This window comes from Manihot esculenta, chromosome 3 (assembly GCF_001659605.2).
Source record: "Manihot esculenta cultivar AM560-2 chromosome 3, M.esculenta_v8, whole genome shotgun sequence".
In the NCBI taxonomy this organism is placed as follows: Eukaryota; Viridiplantae; Streptophyta; class Magnoliopsida; order Malpighiales; family Euphorbiaceae; genus Manihot; species Manihot esculenta.
The window spans coordinates 18,743,016-18,754,542 of NC_035163.2; the positions used below are offsets into that span (position 1 = coordinate 18,743,016).

The window sequence follows — 11,527 nt, forward strand, 5'->3', positions numbered from 1 at the left end:
TAAACAGTAATACTCCTTATAATTCTCTTTCCTAAGAAGCTATTATTTTCTCTCGAACCACGACTGTTTGGCAGCACTGGCTATGTTCAGGATGTCAGACCTCATGTGACTAAACTTGATTCTAAAGTTTTGAAGTGTGTTTTTTTGGAGATATTATCGCCTTCAAAGGGGGTATCGGTGTTACTCTCCAGACCTTAACAAATATCTGGTCTCAATAGATGTAGTCTTTTCCAAGAAAGTTTATTTTTATGCTGTTGCACAAATCTCTCCTAATCAAGAGGAGGATAATGAGTGGCTCATCTATAAAATCATATCTGATGGTAGGACCTCTTCAAGTATACCTTCTGTTATACAATCTGATAGTAACAATCCTCTTAATACTCAGCCTCCTGTTAAACTGCTAGTTGTTCAAGTTTACTCTCAGAGACTAGTACTTGATGATACATGTCCTGCACCAGAATCTTCTTCGCCATCAGATCCACCGTTGAGTAATCTTGACCTCCTCATTAGTCTTCGTAAAGGTAAACGACAGTATAAATCTATCTATTCTATTGTTAACTTTCTGTCTTATGATCACTTGTCCCCTTCTTCTACCTCCTTAATTGTCTATCTAGATTCTATTTCTTTGCCTAAGACATTAAAGAAGCCCTGACTCATTCTGGATGGCATGATGCAATGTTTGAGGAGATTAAGACTCTAGATGAAAATCATACTTGGGAACTAGTTGATTTACCCTCTGGCAAGAAGACTGTGGACTGTAAATAGGTTTTTGCCATCAAAGTCAATCCAGATGGCTCCATAGCAAGGCTTAAGGCCCGTCTTGTTGCCAAAGGTTATGCCTAAACCTATGGCATTGACTATTCTGACACTTTTTCTCCTGTGGCAAAAATGACCTCAGTTCGCTTGTTCATCTCCCTAGCTGCTTTTCAGTATTGGCCTTTACACCAATTAGATATCAAGAATGCATTTTTATATAGTGACCTCTAAGGGAAGGTGTAAATGGAGCAACCATCAGGGTTTGTTGTTCAGGAGGAGTATGGAAAAGTCTGCCATTTGAAGAAAACTTTGTATGGTTTGAAGCAGAGTCCCCGTGCATGGTTTGGCAAGTTTAGTGAAGTTGTTCAAAAATTTGGGTTGAAAAAAAGCAAGTGTGACCATTCAGTCTTCTATAGAAATTCAGATACTTGTATTATTCTCCTTGTTGTATATATTGATGATATTGTCATTACAGGGATCTCTTATTTCAAAAACTATTTGCATGCGAGTTTTCATACCAAAGACTTGGGTTAACTTAAGTATTTCTTAGGAGTCGAAGTTTTGTGGAGTAAAAAGGGAATTTTTCTATTTCAAAGGAAGTATATCCTTGACTTACTTGCAGAAACTGGGAAGATGGGAGCTAAACCATGTAGCACACTAATGATTCCTAATATATGTCTTACAAAAAATGACAGAGACCCTTATAATGATCCAGAGAGGTACAGGAGGTTGGTTGAAAAGCTGAACTACCTTATAGTGATGACTCAGCCAGATATTGCTTTTGCAGTAACCGTTGTAAGCTAGTTCATATCTGTACCTATGGTGAAACATTGGGTCACTTTAGAAAAAATTCTATGTTATCTAAAAGGGACTCCTGGACTTGGTATACTCTACAGAGATCATGGCCATATTGCACTTGAGTATTTTTCTGATGCTGACTGGGCGGGATCCAAAAGTGATAGAAGGTCGACTACAGGCTACTGTGTATTTGTTAGAGGAAACCTAGTGTCTTGAAAATATAAGAAGCAAAATATGGTATCCAGATCTAGTGCCGAGTCAGAATACAGGGTCATGGCTCAATCCACTTGTGAGATTCTATGGATAAATCATCTGCTAAAGGAAGTTGGTATGAATGTTGCGTTACCCGCGAAACTTTGGTGTGATAATCAGACTGCTCTTCACATTGCTTCCAATCCAGTATACCATGAAGACTAAGCATATTGAAGCTGATTGTCATTTCAATCGTGAGAAGATTCAAAAAAATTTAATTTTCACCAGTTATGTGAGGACAGGAGAGCAATTGGGTGATCTACTCACCAAAATTTTAAATAGGTCTCGAATAGAATATCTTTCTAACAAGTTGGACATGATAAATATCTATGATCCAACTTGAGGGGAGTGTTAGAGTGTGAACATAATCTGTACATAATTATAGAATATTACGTAATCATAGGCTAATTGATTGATAGTGGATTATTAAGAGTTGCCTTAATAAGGCTTTGTAATCTAGATATATACCCACTTACTTCAGTGAGGTTAATTGATTGATAGAGGATTATTATGAGTTATCTTAACAAGACTTTGTAATGTGTATATATATGTACCCACTTATTTTAATGAAAAAATATACTAAATTGTACAATTATTTTTTATTTTATTACAAGTTCAAATAATTTATTTTATTTCACTGTCTAGAAAGTAGTCTAAATTAAGGGAAATAACTAGAATAAATGAAGCAAGAGCTTTAGCTTCTTAGGAAGTTAAAAAAAGTGATCAATCAAACAAACCAAAATTTTCTCGCCTCTTAAAAACTTAAAGTTATGGGTTATTACTAACTAAATAAGAGCTTAGATTTTAGAGAACAAGAATATGATAAAAAATAGAAAGGAAACTTCTTATTTATTGGTCGAAAAAGAAAGCCTTTTATATCTATTAGCAAATTTAATACTCATTAGAATACTGTTTGAATAAAAATTCTTTCCAGCATCATCCCATTTCGAAGACTCACAGAGATCCCTCGGGCGGTCCCACAATCTGTTCTACGTACAACAATGTGTTGAACTACTTCAATAAGTCTACGCGTAAGATATCCAGCATCTGATGTTCGTACAGCAATATCGACAACCCCTTTTCGGGCTCCATAGCAAGAAATGATATATTCTGTTAAAGACAGTCCTTTGCGTAAATTGCTTTGAATGGGTAAATCAATCATTTGTCCTTGTGGATCCGACATTAATCCTCTCATACCTACTAATTGGTGTACTTGAGATGTATTTCCCCTAGTTCCCGAAAAAGACATTATATGGACTGGATTAAAGGGTTCCGTCATCCTAAAATTCAGGTTCATTTCTTGTCGCAAATATTCACTTGTAGCATACCATATCTCAATAGATTGGTGTAATTTTTCTACCGCGTATACATTTCCATAATGATAGTATTTTTCCAAAATCAAACTTTGTTGTTCAGCATCTTGGACTATATATATATATATATATATATATTTATTTACTAATTTTATAATGACTTTTTATTTTTAATATTATTAATATTTAAATGTGTCATTTTAATAATTTTATATTATAAATTTGGTTTTTTATTATTTATATACAACTAAAAATTCAAATTTTTATTAATGGTTAATTAATTTAAATAATGAAATTTATTTTTTTTTTGAAATTTTCACTATAACACCATATTTTGTCATTTTTTAGAGGGAGTAAAGACTGCAACTTAATACACTTGAACTATAATTTCAATATTATAATAAATTTCAATATTGTATTTAAATATTTTCAAATTTAAACCGTTAAATATCTTTTTATAAAAAAAGATTTGTTTAAAATTTTTTAATACATTTGATGAATTGAGCTTCCTCTTACTCCATGATAAATCTGGTTTTCTTCTTGCTCCATCATATGGGTCCATCAAATGGGTCTTTCAATGTTCTATTTGATGAAAGGACTTGCAAAATAAGGAAAGATGGTCAGAGGTCTACCAGAGATGCCCCGGTGGAGACCCTCCGACGTTCAAGTCAGATTCATGAACTAGTGCAGTATGGATAGACATGAGTTGCAGAGAAAAATAAAGTAAAAAATATGGAGCCGAGGAAGAAGAAAGAAGGACCCCCCTTTTCTCTACTCGTGATGTACGTATACTTACAATGCTAGCTGTCTTTGTCACTCAGCTTCGTACGTACGGATGTGTCAGGGTTCCACTTCATGCTAGGCGGCCATTTAATTTTTTCCAACGCGCATGCGGGCAGGGCTGCGAGGTGACTGGGTCTGCTCCCCTACTTCTTATCACATCACCTGGCTAGGCTCCCTTTAGATGGGCCCGCGCATGTGACCTATCTGGCCTACTTCACATGGCCGGGCTGGGACGCGCTGTGTGGAGCTGGATGGCTTTGAGAAAAGCCTGATGGTCCTTGGGCTTGCGAACTCTTTAAGGCCTGGCCTTGCCTCCAGGTGCAGGAAGCCCGACGGTCATCAAATGCCCCTTTACCTCCTCAGCAGTTATTTCATGAGTGATGAGGGGGTAAATCCCTAGGCCCCAATATGACCGCACTGCCTTAGAACAGCTCTTGTCAAACATCCTTTCCTTGCCTTTTTATTTCTTTATCTCTTTACTTTGATGTTTGAATGTATGGCAATGTGTATTCGATGATAAATGATATTTCACCTCGACATATGCCTCATTATTATTTTTTATTCAGACTGCCTTCTGGCTTTGCCAATCTGCTCAAACCTTTTAAGACTTAACCCATTTTTCCCATCTGACTTGTGAATTTCTTCTAACCTAACTTGACTTAATAATTAAAGCCTTAAGTTAGATGCCCACTTAGCAAATTTTACCTTACTTAGCTTTACTTAATTGATGGACCAGGCTGTCTCTATTGGGACTTTGTCAATCGAACTGATCCGGGCTAAAAGCTCAGCGTCTATCTAAACTTCTAACTTGCGAGTTTTTCTTATTTTCATGAGGGCATTTCTATCTTTGGCTCACGACCTCGTCGGTGCTGCGAGCTCGGATTTATAATACTTAAAAAAATGTCTTGTTTGCATGAATGCCCCGCATTAGACAAATTTAAATCTTGTTTTTGTTATGAGCTCGGACATCTTGTCCTTCTTAATGTAACCTTCTGACAGTTAATGCGGTCTGAGCTGTGTGCTCTGTTGGGATAGGGAGCTCGGCCTTTTGTCATTTTCCTCTTCCTAGGTCATCTTTGCTAAGCGTTTGTTTACTGTGAGTTAATCCAAGCTGTGAGCATGACCCTTCGCTTTCGTTTATCCTTTTGTGCGTTTCGCATTTGCGGGCCTTTTCATATAAGGAACTCGGCTCTCTGTTGTTTCTTCTACACTTAGTTTTATTCAGCTTGATTGTTTACTTGTTATGAGTCCGTATGTACTGTGAGTTCAAGAGCTCAGATTTCTGTTCTTTGCTTAGGCTTTTATGCCTGTAGCCTGTGATGCTGCTTGTACTACGAGGTCGGGAGTTCGGGATTTGGCTTTCTTTACTTTGGTACCCCGAGCTCTTTTGTGAAGTCAGGCTTAATTTCTTGCTTTCTTGTCTAGACTTATACATGCTATGTTTCCGCCTGCCTGTTTGTTGGTTCAGCTTTAACTTTTCTTTTATAGGCTTATAGCCTCACCGGTATAGTCATAAGGCTCAGCAGGGAGGTATGTCTGGGTTATTTGTTTGTTTTTTTTTCCGAGTGCTTTCCGGGCTGTCTACCCTCAAGTGTTTTGCAGGCTCTTTGCTGCTTAGACTTTTCTCTAGGCTAGCCGAGGTGGTTTAGTGCCAGCGATCAATTCTTAAGGTCAGTGCCCCTTATGGTTGTCCTTAGTCCTTTGTTTGGTTCTCTATTTCGGTATGCATTTTGCTTAGGATTCACTTCGCCTTAATTTGGTCTGCCTATTGGCTTTACCAATACCGAGCTCATTTTCTTGAGATCGACATGGCGCTTTGGCATTTTGGCTTCGTGAGCCTTGAATTGGCCTTTAGTAGCTCATTTTCTTGAGATTGGCATGGCACTTTGGAATTTTGGCTCCGTGAGCCTTGAATTGGCCTTTAATAGGCCGCATTGCTATATGATACAGGTGTTGGGCGCCTTAGTTTAATTTCTTTATATGCTCGCTGTCTTGTGAGATCGAGGTCTTGTTAGCTTATGACCCGAACTCCCTTGGGAGGTCGAATTTTAACTTTTCATTTGTAGTCCAGTGCCCCAATCTTTTATGTGAAGTCGAAACTATGTTCTTATGTGATGTTTTTGTGCATTGTTAACGTATGCCGCTATTTGCTGTGAGCATATGGTTTTCTTTAATAAAAGGCGAAAAAACAGCTCCCTTTGTGCTTTTAGCATGGCTGTGTGGTATCGTCAGTCTTTTTCCGAGACTGGTTGTCTACCTTACTGAGGGCTTCTTTCCCTCTTAGCTCGGTTTTGTGCAGATCTATTTGGGATTTAGGCTTTTTGGCCTTACTATCGCTTCATCATCTCAGCCGGTTTTGTGGTGTCGGGGGTCATTTTTTGAGACCGATCACCTACCTCACTGAGGTCTTGCGCATGATTCAGGCTCTTTGGCCTTACTGTCGCTTCTAGGCTCTCTAGCCTTGCATGGGATTCAAGCTCATTGGCCTTACTGTCGCTTCATCATCTCAGCCGATTTTGTGGTGCCGAAGATCATTTTCCGAGGCCAGTCACCTACCTCACTGAGGTCTTGCGCAAGATTCAGGCTCATTGGCCTTACTGTCGCTTCTAGGCTATCTTCTGCAAAATAAGAGCTTGCACATAGCATATATAACGAGAATGCTCGTTGTTAATTCAATAATATTCATCATTAAATAATATGTCGCACATGACACTTGTTTCATATTTCAGATGAATGTAAATATTAGCTCTAACTAACAATATTAACTCATGCAATTTAGAGATGCAATAAATAATATTTTGCATGTGTAAATTTCTCCAAGATTTTTTCAATCTATAAAATACATAATCTTTTTCTTAGGCATTAATAATAAAATTTTCATGACAATACTTGAATTTTAATGTCACATAAGCAATTATCAAGATATCTAAACTCAGAGAAGTATACTTTAATTAAATTCAGCATTATTAAAAGATATGCAAAGCATATCTTTTAATAATCTATGAAATTCTTTGTATTCAATAATAATTAATCAAAAACAATTGCCAGTAACTAAAAGCAGTCTTGAAATTCTAAAGCAAAATAATAAGCATACACAGTAAGAGGCAATTTTGAATAGTTGGAGTCTTTTTACCTGAGCTCTTCCGCCGATCTATTTTTCATCATTTGTTGTGCAGTCTGACCTCGCCTATTTGTTGTCCAGCCAGAGAGCTGTCCAATCTACCTAACCTGCTTTATTTTTTCTTGCAGATCCTTCTCTCTTTTTTTTTCTTTATTTATTTATTTATTTATTAATTTTCTTTCTAATTTACTAACTTGGGATCCTATAGCCGACCTGCCCATCAAATCTTTATAACATATATACGGCCGACCTCACAATTTCAACAAATATATACATCACTTTTTTTTTTCTTTCTGTAGAAAATATTAAAATTTTATACTCATAGATAAGTATTTCGATCTGAAGTTTCACTTCACTAGATTTCAAAGAAAAAGTTAGTAGTAATAAAATTCAATAAATATTAAAATAAACTATATGAAAGACTATCAAAATATTCCTAAACATAATGAATCTTTCTTTTCAGCTGAGTTATTGTAAACCTCCGGCTTCCTTTTTGTATAAATTTTCATATCTTCATGTGGATCTCAATGGGCGAATTTAGGAACTTTAGAGATAGTAAAAATCTCTTTTGTTCCCACAGATGGCGCCAATTGATGAATTGAGCTTCCTCTTACTCCATGATAGATCTGATTTTCTTCTTGCTCTATCATATGGGACCAAATGGGTCTCTTAATGTTCTATTTGATGAAAGGACCTGCAAAATAAGAAAAAATGGTCAGGGTGGAGACCCTCCGACGTTCAAGTCAGATTCATGAACAGTGCAGTATGGATAGGCAAGAGTTGCTGAGAAAAATAAAGTAAAAAAATATGGAGCCGAAGAAGAAGAAAGAAGGACCCCCCTTTTTCTCTGCTCGTGATGTATATCCACTTACAATACTAGCTGTCTCTGTCACTCAGCTTCGTACGTACGGATGTGTCAGGGTTCCTCTTCGTGCTAGGCGGCCATTTAATTTTTTCCAGCGCGTATGCGGGCAGGGCTGTGAGGTGACTAGGTTTGCTCCCCTACTTCTTATCACGTTACCTGGCTAGGCTCCCTTTAGATGGGACCGCGCGTGTGACCTGTCTGGCCTGCTTCACATGGTCGGGCTAGGACGCGCTCGTGGAGATGGATGGCTTTGAGAAAAGCCTGATGGGCCTTGGGCCTGCGTCCTTCTTTAAGGCCTAGCCTTGCCCCTAGGTGCAAAAAGTCTGACGGTCATCAACATTTATTAAAAATTTTAAAATATATGAAATTAGCATGCTATTGAATTTCTACAACTTCAATATATATTTGTGTGTGATAAGTACGTGGTTGAAGAAAAAAATGAGATAATAAAACAATTTTTTAAGTATTTCTTATTTTTTTCAAGTATTTAAAATAATTATAAAATATTAATATTTAAATTCAAATAATCACTTTATTAATTTGTCTTTTAAATCATTAATTTGTTAATAATGATTTTGTATATTTTATAATTTTTATTTTTTAAATTTGAACTTATTATTTAATATTTTAATATTCTGATAATTATTTTTGATGTTTTTAAATAATGTTATTTTAATAATTATATCTAAAAATTTTAATTGTTTTAATGATCATATGTATATATATTAATCAAAACCTATAAATTTAATGATAGATATGTTAAAAAATATCAAAACTTTAAATGTATAAAATACATCAAGGTTAAAAAGATAATAATTATTAAAATATATTTAAATATAAATTAATTATCAAATAAAATTAATTAAACTAAAAAGTTAACAATTTAAACGTAATAATATGATATTATGATAATTATTTTAATATTTTTAATTAACGTTTAAATTTATTATTTTAATAATCCTATCTCAAAAAATTTAATTTAAATATTATCAAAATTATAAACTTTTAATAATTATCCTACATAATTACTAAATAAAATTAATTAAACTCATAAATAAGAAATTTAAACATGCATTAATTTTGAATGATAAATATTTAAAATTATTTTATATGATATATAAATAATTTATTAATTTAAAATTATTTAAATAATAAAATCATTATTTAATTTTAAATTTAAAGCAAGGTAAATAAATAAATAACATAGAGACATAATCGACAATCTCCATATTTTCCCTTTTTCCACTTTTATATATATATAGTATAAAAGTGTGTATGCAAGGCAGACAAATAGAGCTAGAAGCCCAATCAACTAATAAAAATACATGTGTTTAAGAAGTTAATTTAACTAACTAAACCTGCTTAGCTATAATTGATGAAACTAGCTAACGACCTTAAATATTATAGAACTCGGTCAATACATTATTCTTTATCTGGTGCTATAACAGTGTGTATTACATGCAATTATTCTTTAGATTGAGTCCATATAAACATGTGACATAAATAGATGCAGTTTTATACAAACTTCATGATAAGACATAATTTTATTATACATTCTGTTCTATCTTTAGCACTAATTTAAGTGTTTTTAGTTAATCTTACACTTTTTGACATATTTTTACAGAAAAGTATAGGAACGGCTAATTTAATGACCATCCCGAGAAAATTTGTTGAACAAGTTTTGACCAGTGATTTGGACAAACTTGCCAGCTGATCATGTTTCTCTAGAGTCAGAATTTACCCAGAGTCTCTAAACAGAAGGGCACATGACCTAGTCAATATTGGATGAAAGACTTGTCCAAACCTCTAGACAAACCGCCAGTTCATGCTCGTCCACAACAGAAAGCGTGATTGACTCAGATTTGTAAGGAAAATCAGATCTCCTTGTTTAAAGCTGCAGAATCTTACGCAATTTCACTCCTTTAAATGCGACATGATCTCTCCCAAAATTCAAGAAATCTCTCCTCAAGGAAACAACTTTAAAGGAGATCTCTCATTAAAATAATTCAAATCAAAATCTTTAGGGAAGTTTGATGAGGGTTCTGCTAGGGTTCAGCTACTATAAATACCCTGTTTGGCGATAGCAGCACATCATCTCTCTTCCGGCCGAATTCTTTTTATTATTTTGTGCTTTCTTTCAATCATGTGTAGCTACTTTCTTTAGTTTTAGTTGGAGGTACGATGAAATTTCAGTTTTTTCATGAATTGTGAGATCTAAACATTATTGTTCATCTTTTATTCTTCTAATATTTATGTAATTTCAACCATGTGTAGCTACTTTATTTGGTTCTTGTTAAAATACGAAGAAATTTTAGTTTATTCTTCTAATATTTATGTAATTTCAGCCATGTGTAGCTACTTTATTTAGTTCTTGTTAAAGATACGAAGAAATTTCAGTTCCTTTATGAATTGTGAGATCTAAATATTATTGTTCATATTTTATTCTTCTAATATTTATATAATTTCAGTTCTTATTATTAATATTGCTTTGTTAATTGATAAATAGGACCCGCTGTTCATATTTTCAAGATAATATATTATTGCTCTGGATTTTTGAAGTCCATAATTGCTTGAGTTATTCAACAACAAGTAACATGATATACCTTGAACTCACAACGTGGTTTGATTTGTTGGCTAGAATTGAATCTCTCTTTTCTTGAAGCGATTGATAAATTAAATCCAATAAACGTTCTTTGGGTTGTTTGTTAACTAGGATTAATTAGCGAATTTTTTCTAATTTATTTACAGTAAGGAGAGATCGGTTATGAGGAGTGTCTTCCATAACTACAACTAATTTATTAAAATAAATAAATAAATTTTTATTTTTATGAAAAATTATTATAACTGAAATGGATCATAATCTTCAATTAGAATTTATTTGTATTGATTTGATTTTCTCTTAATTATTACTTTCTTTAATTGTCTTGATTTATATTTTAATTTCACTCTTTATCAAAGCCCTTTTTACTTATTTGCTTACTTTTCCTAGTCATTGATTGTAGTTTTTAATGCCTCATACACAATTTATATTTGATTAGATTTAAATATTTTATTTTTTATGATTTCGATATCCATCACATCACCGTAATCCTATTCGCCCCATACACAATTGCAATTCTCACATCAAATAGATTGAAATCTAATTTCATTGGTGATAAGAAAAAGAGAAAAAAAAGAAGCTCTAGAATCTATAATAATCCAAGAAATATAGGAAATGAGTATTCTTGCTAAAACATGGATGAAATGTATAACTTTTTGTTATGAGTTTGAGATAAACATCTGGGCATTGAATTTTTGGATCGTTATATACAAACTATTAAAATGATAAGTTATTATTTTAATAATTATCATTATTCTTTCAAAATATTAAACCATATTTATTATTTTTACAATTAAAATATCATAAATATATTTTGATGACATTTTATTAATTAAAAATACAAAACAGTATAATTTTTTAATTAATTTAATTATAATCAATCTTTGTTAACTAAACTTTTTATAATAAATTATTAGAACCATCATCTCCTAAATTATGTCTTTAAGAAAAAAAAAAGAGAAGATGGCAATAATTTTGTTATTGTTATGAGATAATCTTATAATTAGATCTTGCAAATATGTTTAAATTTTATTTTACAT

The 11,527-nt window shown here is 33.4% G+C and overlaps 1 protein-coding gene across 1 annotated transcript; it reads right to left on the reverse strand.

Annotated features, from left to right (window-relative positions):
• Positions 1-2,707: 2,707 nt before the first annotated feature.
• On the reverse strand, positions 2,708-3,238 carry LOC122723289 (DNA-directed RNA polymerase subunit beta''-like; the record flags this gene model as incomplete). Its single annotated transcript, XM_043955073.1, has 1 exon — positions 2,708-3,238. A coding segment is annotated over one exon (531 nt), but the record flags the coding sequence as incomplete, so codon positions are not given.
• Between the last annotated feature and the right edge of the window lie 8,289 nt (positions 3,239-11,527).